General features: G+C 49.0%; 1 protein-coding gene across 2 annotated transcripts; it reads left to right on the forward strand.

The window, feature by feature from the left end:
* The first annotated feature begins 580 nt into the window (after positions 1–580).
* XIRP1 (xin actin binding repeat containing 1) lies at positions 581–22,096 on the forward strand. Of its 2 annotated transcripts, none has more exons than XM_063416604.1 (4): positions 581–724; positions 9,668–9,813; positions 11,038–11,091; positions 12,649–22,096. In XM_063416604.1, exon 4 carries the CDS (start codon positions 12,649–12,651, stop codon positions 20,299–20,301), a length of 7,653 nt encoding a protein of 2,550 aa, XP_063272674.1. In that variant the 5' UTR covers positions 581–724; positions 9,668–9,813; positions 11,038–11,091; the 3' UTR covers positions 20,302–22,096. The 2 variants fall into 2 exon arrangements, with proteins under 2 accessions (XP_063272674.1, XP_063272666.1); XM_063416596.1 differs by lacking the exon at positions 581–724 and adding an exon at positions 6,291–6,433.
* The last annotated feature ends 1,305 nt before the right edge of the window (positions 22,097–23,401 follow it).

Raw genomic sequence — 23,401 nt, forward strand, 5'->3', positions numbered from 1 at the left:
TGCTGTGTTATTATCCCTCTCAAACACTTCCCAGAGCAGCTACCTGTGACACCACACTCCTGCAATGATAGGAGCAATTCCCCTCTTACCATAAAGCAGGCAGAGTGGTTGTCCTTCTTTAGTCACTTTCCCCAAGTAATTTTTTTTAAAATTCTTGCTTCTAAAATACGGGAACAGATGAGAAAACAGGGAACCAGAAAATGTAGGTTATACCTGTCACCTTCCCAGCTTTTCTCTTAAAACTTTGGCCAGAGGTGAGAGAGGGCCCTGGCTGTGAGGATCACAGCCTGAGGACGTGACAGTGAGTCAGGGAAATGCCTCTCCCCCATTGCACCTCTGCCTGGGTGCATCCCCACCCCGTACCAGGTTACACCAGGGGTATTTTGAATGAATAAATTCTGAAAATAAGCCAGGGCCCCAGCCTTTCCCAACCCCTGGGCAGGATTGCTGGGACTCATGATTGACTCAGCCTGGTGGAAGAGCAATTTCACTGTTCCCTAAAAATAGCCCAAGTGGTTCATCCTCTCAACATAGCCCAGCACCCTGAGATAAAACCAGCTGCCAGAGAGCACTGGGAGGCAGTGAACAGGACTGAGGGTGTGGGGTGTGGAGCAGGGCTCCTTTTGGGATACACAAGGGGCTGCCTGGCCCTGGGTTTCACACAGATTTTCCACTGGGGCTGTCTGAGACACGACTCACCTGTTGGGACTACAGAGACCTCCCTGTAAGTAATTCGGGGGTAGATTGGAATGGGGTGAAGTGTTGCATGAAAATGAACCTCAGACTGATCCTAAAATGCAGGGCAAAGGAGGATGTTTAGTGTTTCAAGCTATGAAAGTGGTGTTGCAGCTCATGGAAAGCCATAGATTTTATTCTGCTGGCCCAGAGCTTGGTAAATCCTGTTCTATGCTGCAGGTGTGCTCCATGGAGGGTGGCTTGGGTTTGGTTCAAGACCATGGTTAAGGGCACCTGGGCATGTTCTAGACAGAAATGGATCATTGTAACTCTGCTTTTCTTCTGTCCTAAAATACAGAAAATCCCAGCTTTGAAGCTTAAATTCAGGGGGACAGACCTTAGTGTCTTCTCTCTCCCCCAAAAAAACAAACCCAAAAACTATGTTATTTATGATGACTCTGATCACTTTGAGCACAAACAGGGGAAAGAATCTGTATGGGATCCAGCTGAGCCAGAAGAATGCTGGGGGTGGAGGGGACACTTCCAGACCCAAACCCTGCTCAGGACTGGTAGTGGGTGGGCAGGAAACGTGGATTGTTCAGAAGAAAATGAGCTTTGCTTCATCTTATTTCTCTAGGGAAGAGGAGGCAGGGAAGGATTAGTTAAGGAGGGAATTTCTTTCCCTCTCTCTTCAATCCCTGTCTCTAGAGAGGGTTGAAAAATGCGTTTGTGACCCTGAGCCAAACAAAAGGTTCAGGAGCCTGTGGGGGCAGCAGCATTAATATGGCCATGCCCCACTCCCTGTCTGTGCTCACATTTGTGCAAGGAGGCTCCAAAAACCTCTGTCACTCTAAGATGGAGCAGAAATGTACCCTTGTGTGTCTCACATCTGATTATCCATTTGCCTTTTGGCTCCAAGGACTGTCTCGTGGTCACCAGGATATCCAGGACCTCAGGTCCAGCCGTGGGGATGCCCTTCAGTCACTGTAGGAAGGGCTGACCTGAGCATAAAGCAGTATTTTTTTCAGCTCATGCATTTATTGATGGGCAATATTTCCTTCTGAGATTCAGGTCCAGCTGATGGCTGTGAGAATAACAGAAATTCTGTAGCTTTCCCAAGTTCCCTCCAGGTCTCCACTTTTCATCCAAATCTTTGTCTCCAAAGAAGAAAAAAAGAAAAAAGAAAAAAGTGAAATAGCTTCAGATTTTTGTTAGAAAACAGAGATTTAGGCAGAGAAAAGTGGAGTTGTCTTCCTTTCCCTGTGCCTCAGGTATACATATCACTTTATAAGAGGCAAAATATAAAAATCCATACTCTTCTTCAGGCAAAGTGGTAGATGATTTGCTAGTGGCAATTAAAGGATTAATGGGTGGAAATCTGTGGGAACATCTTGCAAAGGTTGTTTTCAGCCCTTGAACAGACACAGTATTTTACAGGATACAAAAGCTTCCTTTTGGGGGGAAACCAGGTAAGGATGCCCTAAACCTGTTAGTAACAGGGAGAAAATCCTTCTTTAGCTTTGGGAAAGTCCAAGGGCTGGGTCTGGACAGAGCAGTAGGAATCTTTCCTTGAAGGGCTGTACTTCACTGGTATCTTACACTTCCAAGCCAACCACGTCTCTCCTCTCCCTTATTCCCACTGGCAATTTGCCTTGCTCAGAAACAAACAGAAATTCCCGGGATTCTCACTAGCTACAAGTGGCTTTGGGGTTTTCTCTTTAAAGGATACTGCTAAATTGGTTTGGGGCGTGACTCTTTGGCCCAAAAGAGTTGGAAGTTTTCTTGGCTGCCGGTGGCGGCATGGAGACACCGGGACAAGAATAGAAAGGCCAGGCAGGGCCTTGCAGCTCCTCAGGGCACGAGGCATCCCTGCAATGCCCCCACGTAAACACCATGGCACGGCCAAGAAATGCTGGGAGATGCAGGCCACAGCCCTGATCCCAGCTGGGCCCTGCATCCCAGCAGGATGGGAGGCCAGGGATGCTCACGGGGCTCGTGCCTCCACACACATTCCCAAGGTATCTTTTCAGAGGGCTTCCCTTAAAAGGTCTGGTATTTGTGGCACGCCAAGAAGCCCTCTCCTCAGGCTGAGGCTGTTCCAGAGGGGAGCTGAGTGTTGCTTTCCCTGGGTTTCAGAGGGAGGGAAGCTGCTATCATGAACAGCCATCCTGAACTCCATAAGAGCTGTGCTGCAGGAGGGAAAAGATCCTGGGAGAGGAGTTAGGGATAAAAGTAGTGCTGATGGTGGGATAGGGGAGACAGAGAAACAGGGGAATGAATGTCCAGAGGGGTGTTTATCACCATTCCAGTGAAAAGCCCCTCTGTGAATAGCAGATAAAGAGTCACTGGAGGGTACGAGAACAGTGTGATCCACGATGTGTCAGCAGGCAGTGCTGGACACCCCAGTGACACACAGCCAGGGACAGAGGCACTGGACATCCACCCAGCCTTTATTAACCCTTTACTAACTTAGCAGAGGGACGCAGAGAACGAGGCAATGCAGTCAGGGCTGAACAGTCTCCTCTGGGTGCTTGGTATCCAACCATGGGGTGATGGGGTGATGCTGGAACCCTCCCCAGGGAAATGGGGTGATACGGGAACCCTCCCCAAGGAAATGGGGTGATGCTGGAACCTTCCTCAAGGAAATGGGGTGATGGGGTGATGCTGGAACTGTCCCTAAGGAAATGGGGTGCTGGGGGTGATGCTGGAAGCCTCCCCAAGGAAATGGGGTGATGCTGGAACCTTCCCCAGGGAAATGGGGTGATGCTGGAAGCCTCCCCAAGGAAATGGGGTGCTGGGGTGATGCTGGAAGCCTCCCCAAGGAAAGCCAAGCCCGCAGCAGCTGGCCCACGCGGGAAGGTTGTGTCCCCAAACAGCAATGCCACTCGTGTCCCCAAACAGCAATGCCACTCGCAGCTGTCTCTCAGCAGAGCTTCTTGGCATTTTTTTGGTGCCCGGAATAGTCCTCCACATTCCTGGATTTTTGCAAAGCCCAGAAATAGCCCCGAGCTGCCTTGGGGCAGATACTCAGCTCTGCCTGAGGCTAAATTTCCCCAACTCTTCTCAGAAGCTCTTGAAATTACCTGGAGGAGCTATGATGCTGCTCCTGCAAAGGACATTCCAGCTGATACCAAAGAGCCAAAAACTCATGCAGAAGTGACCAAAGATCAGGAACCTTTGGTTTGGAGGTGCTGAAAACTGCAAAGAGATCTGATTTTGAAAATCAAGGGTAGGAAACAAGACACTTTTTTTTTTTCACCACCTCCCACCCTCTCAGATTTGCAAATGCAACTTTATACATGTGAAAAACGCTAATTGTTTTACTATAATTAGTAGAAAAATCCTAATGCATGAGACAATAATTTAAATCTTATATCCTCTTCAACATAGCTGGTCTTTAGTTACATTATTTTATTTTACTTCTTTGTCTAGCACCTTCCCCTGTTTCTAGTGCTTTTCTTTTCAGCCCATTTCCCACCCCAGAAATCACCTATTAACTCTATGTACCAGAACTTGTATAATCATTGCAGGAAGTGGCTTGCAGACAGGGAAAAATCTCTCTTAAACCCTTTCAAAAGGGAATGATTTCTATTTATTTGATATGTGTTAGTCATTACATTTATGTTCTATACCAGCAGCGATTCCCACCTCCAAATCAGGGATCTATTGTATGTAATGCTGGACAAATTTATTTGAAAGGACAAGGTGTACTCATGAAAGTTTGGAATCAGAAAAAAAAAAAGCCTTGTTAAGTTGTATGATTTTCATTAATCATCCAACAGTAATCAGTGCTGTTCTTACAGCTGAGTTGGTAGATGAGCATGAGAAAATCTCAGTAGTTACTTTTAAAGGTTGAGTCCTAGCCTGTATAGTTATGACAGGCACTCTTGGGCCAAAACAGTAAAAAACCTCATGAAATCTATGTAAAAAGAACATGTTTACAATTGCCACTCTGGCACATAATGGGCTGATCCACGGCAGCAATAAAAAGCTTGAATTTCAAACACAGTCCTTTGTAGGACTGAAAATGAGAGAAAGTACTGTGGTTTGAAAAGAGAACAAAGTGTGATCTGGGCATCAGGAGGGAGCACCCGTGAGGGTGAGCAGAGTGTTTTAGAGCATGACTGGTCCTCAGTCTTTGCTAGATTCTAAAATCCAATTGATGCTCCCTGTTGCATCTTTATTCCACATTATTTTTTCCTTTAGAAAAAACAGATGGTACTTTAACATTCTCTAAAGCCTCAGGAGTGGGTCATGAGGGCAATGAGGAACAGATAGAGATTCTCTCCTGCCCAAATCCTCACCATTCCAGGACTACCCTTCCCTGCCCATGCACCCTTGAAGCATCCCAGAAACACTCACCTTCTCAGCAGCCTCCAAACTGGGGCAGCAGGGAGCCTGCCCTGCTTCCTACAGCTCCCTCAGAATGGTGTCCCCTCTGGCAGAGCTTCCCTGTAGACCTGGGCCACTGGCAGAGGAGTTAGGGCAGAGATTTAAACCTTTCCCCACTGACTGAGCACCCCCAATGGGCTGCCTGGCTCCTGGATTAAGCAGCAGCACTGGTTTCCCAGCCAGCTTTTATGGGTGCTCACCCATCTGTGCAAATTCCCCCAGCCCAGCCGTGGAGCTGTGCTGGTATTTAGGAGTCACTTTTGCCAGGGAACTGATTCTCTGGGGAGAAAAACTGGGAGAAGGGTGAGACAGATGTGATTCTGCACCTGCAGCTGCCACATTCAAGGGCAGATGCACTTAGAAATGGGATCCCCATCTGCAGGGATGTGCTTCCAGCTTTGGGACAGGTCAGTGAGGTGCTAGTGCTTCACTGGGATGAACAGCAGGGACTAGCAGGGGGTACTGGGGACGTGTCCAGTCACACGGGTGTCACACACTCCTGGGTCAGGAGGCTGAGCTGGCAGTGACCGTCTGATGGGGGGTAACCCATGGCTGATCCCAGGCAGGGGGGAACACCAGCCCCAAACTCCCAGGAAACAACCAGCCCAGAGAGCCACAAAGCAGCCTTTCCTTCTCAGCTCACCTCCATCCCCTGGAAGAGAAAGCTGCTTTCACAATCTGAAGAAATCACTTATTTTCCTGCTCTGGCTTCCCCAGTGCTAAGGAGCTCCAGGACATGAATCTCTGCTCCTACTGACCTCTGAGAATTGGGTTTGGGTCCTGCACCACGGGATGCACCAAATGTCTCGTGGTGCTGGAGCCGTGGCATAGCCAAGGCATGAGACCACAGCACATCTGTGCTCCATGGCACAGGACAGGCCCATCAGCCAACCTGGCAAACCCAAAATTGCCCTGCAGAGCAGCAAAGCCAAGCAGACACCGAGCAGGGGACGGAGGATGCCGGATTCGGGAGGAGATGCTCTCTGCAGCACTGCTCCCATGTCTGAGCAATAGAAAGGGACAGGACCCTGGCAGAACTTGCCCCAAGGGCCACCCCTTTCCCTCTGACTCCTGCGAGCCCTGTGCATGCCCCAGCCGACCCCAGCCCCGTTACACAAGCCCCGGGAGCGCCGCAGGGCGGGCGCGGCTCGCACACAAAGGCTTGCCTGGCAGCTGTGTTTGCTCAGGGCTGATTTTGGGAGCGCAGCTGATGACATGTGGTTGGCCAGGCGACCCGGGGGACTGGTGCTGAGCTTGCAGCTTCCTTTTTTAATAGGTGACTCAGGCGCTCGGTAGCTCACTGGGGCTGGTGGTGGGAGCCGGGCTGTGAAGGAGTGCCAGCAGCAGAGGTGGTGGACACCAGCAGGTGGGTAGCGTTGTTTGTTCACAGGATAAAGTGGTTTAAATAGAAAGCAGGGCGAGACAGAGCTGCCCTGTCACTGGTGAGATGGGGTTTTCTCAGGGGAGGGAGGGGGCAGAGGTTTTGTTGGTGATTTGTTTTCCACTTGTTAGGAGCTGGCTGCCAGGTGTGAGTTGATTCTGGTTCAAGAGACCTGCAATATTATCTCCAGCAGGAGACAGAGCAGATGAGTGATTTATGGGCAATAACTGGAGAGGAAGTGAGTGAACTTTGAGAATATTTAAGAGTCTTTTCCCCCCATTGCCTTGCCAAAGATCAGTCAGTACTAATACAAGGAATACAAGGAATTAAATTCCCCTACTGCAAGTTTCCATGTCTCACAGCCCTCCCTGCCTGCCTGGGCTGTGACTTGCTGTAAACCAAACCCCTCCTGCACACACACCGGGCATGGGACGAGCTCAAGAAGCCCGACAGCTGCTCCTTATGGGCAGTCCAAACATCGCAGCCCCTCACACAAAATGTGCAGATTCATCCGGCGCCAGACACAGACACGAGGGACATTTTGCCGACAAACGCCAGCAGGGAGGAGCATTCCCTGCATCCTTCATTTGGACAGCAGCGCCGTGCCAGCTACTGGCTGGGACGGGAGGAGGGGGGTTTCAGGAGATCTTTTCCTCCTATTTTAGCTCACAGGGGATGCTTTAATGCCTGAAGTATCGTGTTTAACACCCCCGGGGCCGCAGTGGCGCAGTCAATCAGCGCGGCGCGGGATGCATCACTCAGCGCCGGGCGGATGCCGAGCGCGCCGGCGGAGCCCTTCTGCTCCGCGGGACAGAACTGTGGAGCCGCCACGGGTTTCAGACCGGGCTTCCACATTACAAATACCACCCTTAGGCTGGTGCGAACAGCGACCTTTAGCTGTGCTCCGGCACCTCCAGCTGGAAGCTCCCCGCTCCTCCCCGGGGATGCTGCGCCTCGCTCCCGGCTCCCGGGATGTCCTCGGTGTCGCTCGGGTGTCGCTGTCCCCGCACAGGTGACAGCTCAGCCTTCCCGTCAGAGGAGGGAACTGTTGTTCTTCGGCTCTCGTCTATAATTAGCGATTTAGAGGGAGGCAGCAGCCTGTTCCGTCGGGCAGAGAGCAGATTTTGTGCAAGTGTAGAGCCAGCACAGAGGGTTGGAGCAGCCCTCCTCCAAGGCAGGAGGCTCTGTGAGAAGTGATGAGCAAACACAGGGCTGTGCACTGCAAACGAAAAAATAGTCAAAAATGAGAAGGGAAGAAGGAAAGGAAAGGAAAGGAAAGGAAAGGAAAGGAAAGGAAAGGAAAGGAAAGGAAAGGAAAGGAAAGGAAAGGAGAAAGGAAAGGAAAGGAAAGGAAAGGAAAGGAAAGGAAAGGAAAGGAAAGGAAAGGAAAGGAAAGGAAAGGAAAGGAAAGGAAAGGAAAAGGAAAGGAAAGGAAAGAAAAGGAAAGGAAAGGGAAAGGAAAAGAAAAGAAAGAAAAGAAAAAGAAAAAGAAAAGCAGTAAGGGGACGCTTTCAACAAAAGGCCTTGTATCCTAATTATATCTGCCATAAAACAAGCCCTGTGGCCCTTCATCCATCCAAGCTAAAGGGTGAAGGAACGGGCATCACTGACACTGTGCTATTTCCCCTCTGCCTGAACTGGGAATCTTCCTTCAGCTGCACTATTTGTTCGTGGCTGGAGGGGAATGTTGCTTTTCTTTTGTGCAGTAAGTGAACATACAGGCCTATAGGTCAGTACAAATTATCTCAGCAGTGATGCCCATAGCCTGGGGTAGGAGAGACCATTAAACATCACCAGCCCAGCTCATGGACACAGGGATGCTTTTGCTAAGCACTTCTCACCACAATGGTGAGGCACAGGAACGCTTGTGTCAGCCTAGACAGGGTCCCTGCCTTGTCATGAGGTACTCCCATCTCCTAGATGTGGTTTTCAAGACCACATCTGTTTCATTTGAAGCACATTTTTAGTGCATGGAGTTGCTTCTTGTCAATTTAAAACAAAACCAGAGTAGGTTTCGTTCAGTATTTTAGAGAAAAGTTTGGAAATTTGAACTTAAAATGCAGAACACAAAGAAGAAGAACCATTAGGTTTGTTGTTTTCTAATTCTCGTGATTTGAGGGCTGAGGTTTGAGGGCAAAGAGTGCTGGATTGGCTGCAGGGCTTCTAATGTGCACGTATTAAAAAGTACATCAGCCCTTTCCTGGCTGTGCAATAGCTGGATTTGTGGAGAGAGAGCCCATTGTTCAAACCAAAAGCATTGCAAATACCTCACTAAATCCGAATGCAGCAGCACAAGCCCTGCAGAGAACGGGAGAACCTTCTCGTGTTTGCACAGTGGGAACAGAGAAATTACAGCCCTGACTAACCTGGAGGGCTGAGTTGCACCCTGTAGGTGTAAATCTCTATATATTGTGTATGTCTGTGATGGGACCTGGAGATAACCATCCTCCCGCCAGGCAGATAAATGCAAAAAACAGATGTTCTTGGCTACATTTAGGAGTTGCTTCCTTCTTTGAAAACTGGAGCTCCAGTGAGGACCCCATGGGAGCTGGTGCAGCTCGAAATACCAATCTCTAAATTCAGAGCAGGGTTTGAAGGCTCTACCAAGGGCTCTCTGCTACATCCTGTGGCAAGTCTCACCCTTCCCATCCCTCCTGAAATGAGCTCCCAGGGGAGAGGCAAAGATAAGTGGGTATAACTGCTGGTGAGGCACACCCATGGGAGACCAGTGTGGCCACGGAGCAAAAAAAGCAGGAATTGGCTCAAGCTGGAGGTGTGTAGTGCAAAAAAATTAGGAATTGGCTCAAGCTGGATTTGTGTAGTGCAAAAAATTAGGAATTGGCTCAATCTGGATGTGTGTAGTGCAAAAAAAGTAGGAATTGGCTCAAGCTGGACGTGTGTAGTTCCTCTATGTCCTCGGACTCGCTCGTGTTTGGTGATGGCCTTGCCCAGGGATGCGGGTATGGGGCCATCAGGTCACAGCCAAAGTGTCACTCCCATCCACATCCCATCACCACTCTGCCTCAGCCATGAAGGAGATGGGAATGTCCAAGTTTTTCCCTGAACCAGAGGAGTGTGATGCTGAGTTTTGGGGCACCAGGGCTGTGGGGGGACCCGGTGTGAGGTGCCAGAGGCCTGGCAGAGCCCTTGGGGAGGCTGCTGGCCCTGCCCTCCTGTCTGTGGCTCCCGGCTCACCACGCACGTCTCTCCCTGTTCCAGATGATCAGGCACGGTCATTTTTAGACCCGTCGGGCAGCACCAGCCACACTCTTCAGCAAGGACGAGGGAGGGCCTCTGTGAAGGAGCTGTCGGCTCGGTATCTCTCGCAGACAGCTGCTGCTGCTGGCGCCAGCCCCGCGCCGCCGGTAAGGACCGCGTCCTGCCCGCCCGCCTCCCGCGGCATCCTGGCCCTGCCCCGTCCTGCAAACGCCTGTGAGGGGCCACAGAGAACGTGTCTGCTTTTGGAAATCTAAAAAACACCCTTTGGTTTCCCTAAAGTTACCATTTTCCCTGTGTCGCTTGCAAATGCAAGATAAATGTGTACAAACACATGCATATTAAATTCACACACGCACACACGTCCCTGCATCCACCAGCCTGTACGGTTTACTCATAATGAGATTTCCTCTTTATTTGCATATTTATATTCACATACATCCATGGAGGAAATAATTGGCACAGAGCAACATCTAGGTCTCCACGCTATCCCCATTCCCACACACACACACACATATACATATATATCTCCATATATATATATATAATATCCATATATATATATATATCTGTATATGCCACATTCAAGCATAACTTTGCTCTGCAACCTCTCTGTCCTTCTCTATTTATATCCCTTACTCTGGGATCCAGGGATTTAATCCCCCACTCCAGGCTGATTATCGGGTCACAGGATAATACAGGTTATAAGGGTTTTGAGGCATATTTTTCCCATTTTCCCAGTTCCACAGGTGATCCAGGAGTGACATGGGATGGGATTTCATATCTGGACCCTTCCTGCAGACACATCCATGCTTCCCCACACTCTCAACCTTTTAGGGGCCCCTGTTCAGAGATGCAGTCTCTCGAGTGTTTATCAGGGAGAGGTCCAGATGAAGAAGTCTCAGTTGAAAATAAAGAAGTGGTGACTGCATTTGGAAAATTACAGCTGGTTAGAAAACCAAGAATTTTTTTTTTAAATTACGAAGCAATCAATTACACAACTCATAATGCCATCACAAATGTAGATCAGTTTTATTCTTTTAAATATTGAAGTGTAAGGAAAAATACAGGCTGAATCAAACTTTGGAGAAATCAGTGCTGGTTTTGTTTTTCCCCTAACTTTAAAAAAAATATGTTTGGGGTTTTGTTTGTTGACTGAGACATTAGGAAACATATATCTGATCAACCTGGAATAAGACTGTTTTCTCAACTATACAGAACTGCCAATGAACCAAAAGACAAAATCACACCTGCATGGTTCAGTTCTCTGTAATTGATATACACATTAGTACACATAAGTATATAAAAATATATGTGCAGATAATGTGTCTTGCTGTGCAGTTTAATGGCATTTCTCCTCTTATCTTTTCCAGAGTACTGTGAAGGACAACTCCATTCACTCTCCCCACAGACAGAAAAAAAGCAAGGTAGGAAATGTTTAAGATAAGCACCGTTATCTAACCAAATATTTGTGGCCTGTGAGTGTGATCTAAATACCCACACAAGGCAGCCAGGAGCACTTACATTCTGAATATAGCTATCAGCTGCTCAGCTGCCCTTCCCCACATTCAGAAGTTCTTCACAGATTAAAAAAAAAAAGAAACCAAACCCCTTATTTTAAAAAGTGCATTCCAAGTACATTGGCTCATGAGAAAGATTTTCGTTTTTCACTCGCTGCAAAATATGCTGATTTTGGTGTTCTAAATGTGGGTTTCTTTTACTAATGTTCGAAACTTATTTTTAGCCAGAACAATCTGTGTGTAACAGAGTGAAATAACACCGTGCACCATTGCTTTGAGCAACAACTAATAATATTCCGGGCATAACTCTGCAGACGTAACTGCACAGGCATGCCAAGGGTCAGCAGATCTGTTTACTGAAAGGAAAGCCACCAGGATTACAGTCTCTTTCAGACAATGATTAAAGGCTTCAGCTACCTTCCCTGTAGATAAATGCCCAGGCAGTGCAGGTTGCAGGTACTCAGTTCAGTGCTCGGTGCCCAGGAGGCACAAACTGAGGAGAAAAAAAACCACGGCCTGCTCTGTTCATTTCTGTACCAACACTGCTTTGAATTTGAGATGAGCTCAGTCTGACTGAGCATAAACAGGTTTAACTTTCCTGGCGCCCAGCTACAGGTGTTACCCCAGCTTCTGGTCCCTCAGCCTTGCTTTTCCTCCTCAGGCAGCACAGACCACCAGGCCTGCTGATTCCAGCAGTTTGCAAACCTTAGTTAGCCTCATGCCTGTACAAGTCTGCAAGTCAGAAGAGCTTTATTTAAGTCTCCAACTCTGTAAATGTGCATCTATTCTTGTGCAAATGGTGACATGGGGCACACTTCTGAGTGTAACAGAAGAAATCATTAATCAGATGAACATCCCTCCCCAATCCTTCCCTCCTGAGCAGTGGGTGGGCAGCCCATAGTGCTACCAAAAGCTCACCAGCCAACCTCGTCAGCTCTGTTGGACATTTTGGTTCCTTCTCCCCATTTTCTTCTCAAGATCCCTTCACAAATAGCTCCTTGGCTTTCTGCTGCACCCAAATCTTTTGTTCCCAGACTCTCTGCAGGTCCTCAGCTGGGGACACAACAGTTCTGGACACTGGACAGCAGGAGGGAGAAGTTAACTTTTCTCTGGCTTTTCTAAGTCAGCCTTATCCTTCTTGTGGTCACTCTCTCTTGGTCACATAGTCCAAATTGGGCACCTCTGTGGTGCTCCAGCTGGACTGAATCCTGGGAATTGTAGACTAACCACCTCACCTGGATTAGAGACCTCGCTTTGCTGTGGAACCAGGGCTAACAGCAAGCCTGGAGCGTGTGCAGTGCTGTGATGTTTTGGAGTGCTGTGTGCTACTGAACCAAAGGTATGGAGCTTACTGGGTGCATGCATTTCCCCCGTTGGCTTTTCCCTTTGCCGCTCACACCATTAACAGCCACGGGGGCCGGGGGGTGAGAGGTGATGCTGACGTTTGAAACTGTTTCCCCAAAGATGTCAGAAGCTCAGAAATCATCCAAAGTTGCCATCAAGAAAATGGAAGATGACTTGCCTCCCCCTCCAGCCGTTGGCTCGGTGGCTGCTCCAGGGGCTCAGGATCTCAGTGCACTCCCTGTGCCTCCCCCAAAACAAGCCTTCTCCAAGTTCTACCAGCAGCGCCAGGTGAACGAGCTGAAGAGGCTCTACAGGCACATGCACCCCGAGCTCAGGAAGAACCTGGAGGAAGCTGTGACTGAGGACCTGGCAGAAATGCTTAACACCGAGGATCCCAGTGCACAGGCCTCCGTGAACCTGGATAAAGTTCTCCCAGGAGAGGTTCAGTCCATGCGCTGGATTTTTGAGAACTGGGCACTCGACTCCATTGGGGACCATCAAGCCACCAAGAAGCTGACAGAAGAAGAGATCATCCCCAGTGGGGATGTGAAAAGCACTTCCCTGAGGTTTGAAAACCAGTCCATAAATGGATACAACCTGTCAACATCAGCCAAGGTGTCAGAAACAGACCTTGCCAGAGGGGATGTTCGCACTGCCCGGTGGCTCTTTGAAACCCAGCCACTGGACACACTAAATAAACTGTATTCAGATGAAACCGAGGTGCAGGAGGCAGTCCTCAAGGACCCTGTCCAGGGAGGAGATGTGAAAGGGGCCAAACAGCTCTTTGAAGCACAGTCCTTGGATGCCATAGGACGCTGCTCCTCAGTGGAAGAGAAGAGCATCCTACAGCTCAAGTCAGAAATCCAGGAGCTTAAAGGTGATGTTAAGAAGACTGTCAGGCTCTTCCAAACAGAGCCCCTCTGTGCCATCAGGGACAAAAGTGGGACTATCCATGAAATCAAGTCCGTCTGCCGAGAAGAAATTCAGAGCAACGCAGTCAGGACAGCTCGTTGGCTCTTCGAGACTCAGCCCCTGGACACCATCAACAAGGACACTTCCAAAGTGCAGATAATCCGTGGGATTTCACTGGAAGAAATTGGGAGGCCGGATGTCAGCGGCGCGAGGTGGATATTTGAAACTCAGCCTCTGGATGCCATCAGAGAAATCACAGTTGAAGAACAGGACTTCAAGGCTTCCACAGATTTTGTGACAGGGGCAGATGTCACTAAACAACGATTGCTCTTTGAGACCCAGACTCTTGACTCCCTGAAAGGAGAAGCTTCAGAAAGCGTTGTAGCCAAAGAACAAGTGATTGGAGGTGACGTGAAATCTACACTCTGGCTCTTCGAAACGCAGCCAATGGAAACCCTGAAAGACAATTTTGAGGTGGGACGTTTGAAGAAAGTAGAGCTTTCAGCAGAGGAGAAGGGAGATGTGAAGCAAAGAAAACATGTCTTTGAGACCTGTCCCCTTGGCAGTATCTCCAAGGCATTTGAGGAAGAAATTCCAGCCACCAGCATGGAAGAGGTAGTGAAAGGGGATGTGAAATCTTTCAAGACCCTGTTTGAGACTCTCCCCTTAGACAGCATTAAGCAGGCTGACGCTGAGCCCACCACCAAAGAAGAGGAGAAGATTCCAGCTGGCAACGTCAAAGCTAACCAAATCCTGTTTGAGACAACACCCCTGTATGCCATCAAGGATAGCTTTGGCAATTTCCACGAAGTCACCTCTGTAAGCAGAGAGCAGATCATCAGCGGTGATGTCAAGAACTACAAGTGGATGTTTGAAACCAGACCCCTGGACCAGTTTGATGAAAGCATCAAGAAAGTGGATATAATACGGGGGATCACAAAACAAGAGGTGGTGGCCGGGGATGTCAGGACAGCCAAGTGGCTCTTTGAAACGCAGCCCATGGATGTCATTCACCTCCAAGGCACGGAAGGGGAGAAGCATCCCTCAGTGAAGAGGGAGATCTCCCAGAAGGGGGATGTGAAGACCTGCAGGTGGCTGTTTGAGACCCAGCCCATGCACACTCTGTACGAGAAGGCTGAGAAGAAGCAGGAGGAGGAGGATGGCAGCATGCCCCAAGCTGACGTGAAGTCCTACACATGGATGTTCGAGACTCAGCCCCTGGACTCCCTGAAAGGCCAGGAGGAGCAGTATTTGCAAGTCAGTAAGGCCTACAGTCAGGAGGAATTACAGGGAGTGGATGTCAAAACTGTCCGGCACCTGTTTGAGACTGAACCCTTGGGCAGCAGCGCTGCCAGTGAAGCTGACAGGAAAAAAACCATGCGGTACTCCAGCCGTGTGGAGTTCCAGTCTGGGGAAGTGTCCAGAGTCAAAGAGTTCTTTGAAGCCAAGCCCTTGGACACAGCCACCAAGCCAAAGTCCCAGAAGGATGCTGGAACAATTGCAGCTGGGTCTGTGCACAAGTTCACGTGGCTCTTTGAGAACTACCCCATGGACACCCTGAAGGACAACTCTGAGGGCATCCAGGAAATACCTCCTGAAAAGGATGTCAAGGGGGAAGATGTTGGAGGAAAAAGGTTCGTATTCGAGACATATTCCCTTGACCAAATCCATGACAAAGTGGATGAGACAGAACTCCAGAAGATCCAGAAAGACACCATGAGCAAAGCTAATGTCAAGTCCTGCACAATGCTCTTTGAGAGCCAACCTTTATACGCTATCCAGGACAAAGAGGGAGGATACCATGAGGTCACCTCAGTGCAGAAAGAAGAAATCATGAAAGGTGACATGAAAGGTGCCAGGTGGTTGTTTGAAACTAAGCCCCTGGATCAGATCAAGAAGGAAGAAGAGGTGTTTGTGATTAGGGCTGTCACCCAAGAGGACATCAAGAAAGGAGATGTCCAGACTGCCCGGTGGCGGTTTGAGACAGAGCCTCTTGACTCCTTCTCAGAGGGAAAGTTGTCTGTGCCCAGAACAGTGGATGATGTGCAGAAGGGAGATGTTCAGTCCAACAAGCAGCTCTTTGAGTCCCAGCAGGTGGGCCAGAAGAAGTACGTGAGGATGGTCAGCGTCAGCGACGTGCAGCGCGGTGACGTGAGGACATCCACTTGGCTCTTTGAGAACCATCCTGTGGACTCCCTGTACGGGGACGCAGAGAGGAGCTCATCCATGAGCACAGTGCAGAGGGAGGACAGCCAGAAAGGGGACGTAAAACGCTGCACCTGGTTGTTTGAAACCCAGCCCATGGACACCCTTAAGGACACAGAGGTGACGGCCAGCACTGGGGCCCAAGAAGAGATCCCTCGTGCAGATGTGAAAAGCACAACGTGGCTCTTTGAGAGCACGCCCCTGGATAAATTTAGTGCTTCTGAAGGTAGCATAGAAGTAGAACTGAAAGAAAGAACCATGAAGGAGACTTTAGAGACTCTCTGCACTTGCCAGGCTATCCAGCATGATGGGATTCTCATTGAAGCTAATGATATGGAGAGTGTGAAGATGGTGAAGTACCAGCTCAGCAGCCCAGGAGCTCCAGAGATCCTGAAAGAGGAGATTGTGGGAGGCCACTTGCAGAGAATTATGCTGCAGCTCCTGCACAGAACCAATGTGGAAGCACAGAGCACGCTGGTGGAGGAGGACAGAGAGGGCAAGATCAAAGTAAGCCCATTGCAGCTGCTGGACCAGAGCGAAGCTGTTAAAGGCAAAGAGGACCTGAGTGGAGATGTAGCCAAGGCCTTACAGGGTCTGCTCAGTCAAGATGCTTCCATCAAAAAGGGGATGGTCCTACAAGAGACAAAGTCGGGATCGGTGAAGATGACTCTCTACTCCCTCCTGTTCCATTCTGTCCAGCAGAAAGTTGTCAAGGGGGACGTGAAGTCAACAATTGGGAACTTGTTGGCTTCTTCCCAGGAGCAGAAAGCAGCAGCCACCATCAAGCGTGAGGACAATGAGAAGGGAAATGTCCAGCTTTTTGCGAGCTGCATTGAGAAGGGGGACCTCAGCTACCTGAAGAATCTCCAGCAGGAGTCAGAGATACAATCCCTCATCTCCTCCCAAGCAGAGGAGGAGGGGGCAGAGGAGAGCGGCCCAAGGGTTGTTCCAGGGGTTAACATACATGTCTTGCCAAATAAAGAACAAATAGAGAAAGTAATTGCAGGAGGCGAGCCAGGGGCTATGGAGGGGGCAAAAAAGGGATTTGTATGTGAAAGCATGGGCAGAGAGGGTGTGTTAGAGAGAGAGGCTGTGCATGCAGCAGGTGTGCAATGTCTTGGGAAGCCCCTGCCCACAGCAATGGGAAAGGAAGAAGTTCTGTCTGGAGGGCTTAAGGTGACTACAAAGTCAATCCAAAGGCCTTCAAATGCCAGCAAGAAGGCAGAGAAAGAAGAAGCCACCACTACCCATTTGAAGGAACCAAAAACCGTGACACAAGGCCCATTTCCAACCCAAGTGACAGCTCAGAGGGCAGAAGTTGATGGGAAACAGCAGAGTGTGGTGCCTGGGGAAGCCAGCCAGACTCAGACAGAAGAAAAGGCCCTGGGGACTGATCTTCAGGCTGCGATGCAAAGCCTGAGGCTGGCGACGGCAGAAGCAAAAAACATCCAGCACCACGTTCAGAGCAAGTTCCAGAGGAACAGGGAGGAGGTCCACACAGCCTGCAGGCAGCAGACAGTCAGCTCACAGGGGACCATGACCTTTCAGTCCACCGTACACCAACAGGACTCCTCATCCACCAAGCAGGAGAGCAGCAGCACTGCCACCAGGACCACCACCACCAGAGTCCAGGAGGCATCCAAGACCCACACAAGCATGTCTCAGAAGAGCGTAGCATCACACAAAAAGGTCAGTGCTTCTGAGGAAGTACAGGGAGGACATCTATTGAGCCAGGAAATCCAAGTTGTGCCCAGTAGAGATTTTAGCATTAAGGATGGCCTTTATACTGCCACACCCGTGAAAACCTATATAAACCCCTGTGTTGAGTCTGATTACAAAGAGCAATCAGTGCAAGAAGGAAGAGATGTTGGTGTCAGAGGGGATGTGCAGACAGCTATCAGAGCACTGCAAAGTGCCGCCACAGAACAGCGCCTGGTAGAAAAGGAGGACGTGGTCCGAGGTAATTTAAAAGCCACACTTCAGTCGCTGGAAAAGTCTAACGTTAATGTCTCCAGAGGGGATTTTAAAGCTGCTATGATTTACAGAAATGCAGGGCAGTCCTATTCTGTGTGTAAAAAGAAAAATGAGACTCAACTCGCTAGTAACGAGACTGCTGTAGTGGCTTCAGGGTCACAGGCTGATAATGACTTTCCTCCTCCTCCCTCAGTTGCTGTGATGAAAGCAGAGCATTGCCCACCCTCAACTAAAGCAGCAAGAGAAGGTGCCCAACCATTACCAACCAGCAAAGACGAAGCCCCAGGATGTTCTGCACTCCAGAACCCTCCTCCTGCTTTTCCTTCTCTGTCCTGCAAACCCAGTGACCAGAGTCCTGCAGAGAAGCCCAGGACTCCTCCAAAACCAGAAGCTACTGCCCCACCCAAGAAAAAACCTGTTCCCCCTCCAAAACCTGAGCACCTCTTACACGAGGCACATTCTGCCTCTGCAAATTACAGCACAAACAGACCAACAAAACCCATCCCTCCACCCCTGCCTCCAAAACCTTCAGGCTTGAGGGAGATCAGCAAGCCAAGGCCTTCCCCCACAGGGCTGGGATTAAGCTGCATGGAAGTTCATGAACAATCAGGTTATGAGGAAGTTCAAGCAAAATGCTGCAATTCAGAGACTTCTGTGAAGAAGTCTGTCACAGTTCAGGGTATAAACCCTGAGAGAAAGCTGCCAAAATACACTGCCAAAACCCCTCTTCAAATAGCAGAAGAAAGGTATAGGGCCAGCAAAGGACAAGGAAAGGTAGAACCAGACAGTGCTAAGACCTCAAAGCCAATGAAAAATGGAGTGGTTGGTTTTGAGGTCAAGCAGGGAATGATGGCTGACAAAGCAGCTGCTCCAAGGAGATGCCCAGGTGAGGTGGCTCAAAGGCAGACAGAGCCGTGCCGAGAGGAGAGTGGGTGCTCCTCACCTCCAGCCTGTCCTGGCAGAGCACAGACACAGGACGTGCCAGGACAAACTGAGCCAAGCACCTCCCCTGTGGGTCACAACACCCCTCCAAAAAGAGGAGATGGCACTGCACAAAATGCCTCATCCAAGGTGGAAAGGGAAAGTGTATCCAATTCTTATGGATCGTGGGATAGTCAGAGAGTTGTGCAGCAGGTGCATGAGAGGAGGCAAATGTCTCATTCAACGTCCTTCCATCAGCAGCTGATGAACTCCTTTGAGGAGCACCAGCAGGGAAACAGCAGGCAGCTGAAATGTCCTGATAGGGAGACAGAGACACCTGCCCAGGAGAAGCCAGTGGTTGTTATGAGAGAGAAAAAAAAGAGAGAAACGGAAGATGAGCGTCGGAAGAGGTTGTCAGTACACAAAGAGGAGATCATGAAAGGCAACGTCAAGGAGGCTATGGAGATCTTTGAGAACCTCAGGAGACAGGAGCAGCTGCAAGAGATCTTGACCCGGGTGAGGGAGTTTGAGGAGGAGACAAGCAAAGTGGATGTGAAGGCTCTCAAGAGCTTCTTTGAGAAGGTCCCCAAGTGGGTTGTGCGCCAGAAGGCCAAGCAACAGGACAAGGCTGGGGCCAAGGAGGACACTGACAGTGCCTCCTCAGTGGACCTGGTTTTTGAGGACCTGGAGCGAGCAAGTGCTGAGATCCTCCACCTGAAGGAGCAGACACTTGCCCGCATCCAGGACATCGAGGAGGCCATCAAAAAGGCTATTTATTCTGTTTCTAGTCTCAAATCTGAATCAGACATTGCTGGGCTCTCAGGGCTGTTCAAGGAGTCTCTGGGGAGCGCCCAAAGCTCTGTGAGCAGCAGCAATATCCGTAAAATCAGCATTGTTTCAAGCAAAGCCAGGCAAGAGGAAGTCATGCTGGAGACAGGAGAGGCAGCATCTGTGGAAAGTGCAAAGGTGGCAGAAAAGACAGAGGCAGCCAAGGCAGAGCTAGAGATTCCCCGCCTTGTTCAGTCTCGTGTCAGCTCTCCCTCCTCACCTTCCTACATCACCATTGAGTCTGCTGCCAGGAAACCAGCAGAATCACCCAGGACAGCACATTCCCCCCAGGATGGCCCTTCACCAGACTGCCTTGACTCTCCAGGAAAGAGGGATGCTTTTGCTCAGAACAGCTTTAGCTCCTATACCCACCCCTCAACAGGGTCTGCTGGGCACGACACAAAACCCTCAGAGAAGAGGCCAGACCCCATCCAAACAAAAGCTGGGCTGAGCTCCATGAAACAGCACACGCCTGGCAATGCCACCCATCCAGCCAGTGACAAAGAGAAGTGTGCTCTGGACGCCTCCAAAGACAGCTGCCACTGTGGGAAGAAAGGCAGCTTTTCGGAATACCGCTCCCTGAATGTCCCCAGTCCACAAAACCCACGGAGGCAGAAAAGCATCTTGGAGCTGCAGACAGGGCCCGACGGGTCCAAGCTCTACGGAGCCACCCGGACTGTCATGGAGCAGTATGAGGAGATGGACCAGTTTGGAAACAAAATCATCACCTCGTCCACCACGGTCACCAAGCAATCCGAGACACAAACGTCCTCCACGTGTGACGGGGTTCCTCATCCCCAGTATGAGGCATCTGCCTCCCCTCTGTTTCGGAGGTACTTGAAGAGCCCAGGTGAAGGCTTCCACACCAATGGGAGTTTTCAGGAGCCAGGAGTGGTCTTTGTCACCTTTGGCAACTCCAAGCCAAAGAAATAGGAGATTCTGGAGAACAAGAGGGGACTGTATAAGACAAAAGAGAAAGGCCACGATAAACATTTCTCCTGTTTTATCCACGTTACACACAGGGATTTACCTACACCCTAAGGACTTCTCAGGGTCATCGTCTTGGTGTTTGCACACAGACAGGACAAGTGCAGCCTGCCTTGACACTGGAGAACAGCCCTCACCTGGCCAACCCAGCAGACTTGGTGCTACACCACAACCCAGAGTCCTGGCACTGTTAGAAGCACAAGGGAAAAATCCATCCATGGGCACCTTAGGGTACTTCCCCCTGGAATGTTTGGTGGGGGTGGTTGGAGGTGTTGGATAGGGCTTCTCTGAACTACTGCAGAGGGAAGGATAGGTAGGATCAATTAAAGCACCAATCAATCTGGTCCCTGGCAAACAAATACCTTTATGGTACCTTCTTTTTCTAAGAAGGGCATCCTACACATACACATATATACACACACAAGCTCATATTGATGGGTGGGTTGGATAGGTTTTCTCTTAGCCACTAAGAAAAGAAAAGGAAAAAAAAAATCTTGAGTTGTCACTCTTGGACTTGGGGGAGTTATTTATCAGTTTGTTTTTCAGTTCCTGGAAAGTGTTTGATGATACTGGAAATTGTAAGGCCAAGACTTACAGCTACTATCAATGCCATTCCCCCAAAGAAAGATGCTATGAAAGATTCTTGAGTCAGCATGGTTACTGCTTTCTTTTTCTTTATTTCTAGAATTGTAATTTATTATTTAGTATACACAAACCCCTTATTTTAGATTTTCCATGCTTTCCTACATGTTTACTGTTTAAATTAATTTTGAGACTTTGTAAAGCAATTTTTTCTTATTATTATGACTTTGTTTTGTACATTCTCAACTCAAGATTTTAGATATTTTGTGGTTTTCTTTTTTTTTTTTAATTTTAACTTCTATTGCTGCGTTCTGAGGGTAAACTTTACCTCTAAAAATATTTTGGTCTGGTTGAGTTTCTTTTGTTCTGTGCCTGTTTCCTCTGAAAATACCTAGAAATCATCTCTGGACAGACCAGTTGAATCCCACACTGAGAGTCCCTGGGGGGATTTGGTCTACATCTGCTTTACAGTGTGGGTGGATCATCAGCCCTGCAGCAAAGAGTGTTCATACTCTCATCTGAAAAATGAGTCCAGGGTGATACAGACCCCCCAGTCCAGGCCTCTGTGCAGGTGTGTGGAGCCTGAGTAGGGTGGGTGCACCAGGAAAGGTCTGGACAGTTGTGTGTATCCCTTTCCCCATGGGAGAAGGCAGCTGAGGTGTTGGGCCCCCACAAGCCTTGGGAGGAGGAGCAGCTGATGACCCATCCCCTTCTCACTGCTGTGCCTCCCCTGACACCGAGCTCAGGGGTGTGTGAGTGGCAAGGAGTTCACTCCAGCTGTGGGGGAATGTGAGGAGCCGTGGAGGAACTGAGTGTTTCTCACAGAATCACAGCATGTCCTGAGCTGGAGGGCATCCTCAAGGACCATCGAGTCCAGCTACAGGCCCTGCACAAGAAATCCCCAAAAATCCCACCATGTGGCTGAGAGCATTGTCCAAACACTTCTTGAGCTCAGGCTGGTGCTGTGACCACTTCCCTGGGCACCTGTTCCAGTGCCCACCACCCTCTGGGGAAAGCACATTTTCCTGACATCCAACATAAACCTCCCCTGACACAGCTTCAGGCCATTCCCTCAGTTCCTGTCACTGGTCACACAGAGAAGAGATCAATGTCTGTCCCTCCTCCTCATGAGGAAGTTCTAACTGTAATGAGGTGTCCCCTTCAGTCCCCTCTTCTCCAGGCTGAACAGACCAAGCTGCTCCTCACAAGGCTTCTCCTCAAGGCCCTTCATCTTTGTTGCCCTTCCTTGGACACTCTTTAATAGTTTCGTGTCCTTCTTGTATTGTGGTGACCAAAACTGCCCACAGGACTCGAGGTGAGGCTGTGGAGCTGCATCTTTACAGCCTGGCTCAGACCTAGTCTGCCAACCTCTGGGTCTGACTACAGCTCCTGTGATTGATCTACAGGCAGACACCCCATTGCTCAGTCCATCAGCTTATCTGAAATGGGTTAAATTCATTAAAAAGAAATAAGTAAGTTGTTCCAGTTAATGTTTGCCTTTTTTCCTCTGAGGACAAAGAGCCCACACTAATGAATTAGGAGCAGGACACTGGAGAGGGAGGGACAGCTCAGGGTCTATCACTCCATATCCCTAAGCCCATAGTTGTGTTTTAAATACCAATTGTCATCTTGCATTATGAACATCTTGTTCAAGGTGTTCTAGACCACGCTGAAGTTCTGCTTCCTCCCCAGAAAAGAGGTACATAACCAGAATGCATTGATTTGCATCTAGAATCCCATGTATTTGAAAGATTTGCCAAAAGAAGAATAGGGACATAATTTTCAGTTCCACACTGAAGGCTGAGCTGGAAGAGCAGATCATAAACTGAGCAAATCTATTTTCAGGTGATCAGAAAAAATAACTACTTTGACCTTCCCAATTCCTTTAGTAGGACCAGGTGCAAAAATAAGGGAGAGTTAGTTATCTGGAGATCATCTTCAAAAATTTTTCAACACTCCTTTCTTCTCCCTGTTTGTTTCCATCTCAGCTTCCATGCCACGATTGTTTCATTTCTCTTGAAGGACAGCTGTGGAGCAATTTTAGTAAGATGCAAATAGGTTATTTGGGCAATGGAAATTACTCCACATAAACTCAAATAAACCCAAATATCCTGCACTGCCACTGCTTAAAAATACCAATCTTATTGTTTGTGTATCTGGTTTTACAGGATTTCTAAATGTCTCAAAGAGCCATTTATGAGGCTAAGATCATTTAAGACGTGTTTCTTTCATGGTATTTCCATCAGCTAGGAACTGAAATATGATGAGGAGACAGATGCTGCATTATTTCAGCACCATACATGGCTCCTTGAGACACTGAAAGAGCTGGAGAGAAAAAAACAAATGCAAAGATTTGAAACTCAAACACAAGCTGAAAGATCAGTTCACATTCCCTGCACTTCAGACTTTGCAATAATAAACCAGCAGAGCACATACAAACTTTCAGATCCCAAATGAGTTGTCA

Source organism: Prinia subflava, chromosome 1 (assembly GCF_021018805.1).
Source record: "Prinia subflava isolate CZ2003 ecotype Zambia chromosome 1, Cam_Psub_1.2, whole genome shotgun sequence".
In the NCBI taxonomy this organism is placed as follows: Eukaryota; Metazoa; Chordata; class Aves; order Passeriformes; family Cisticolidae; genus Prinia; species Prinia subflava.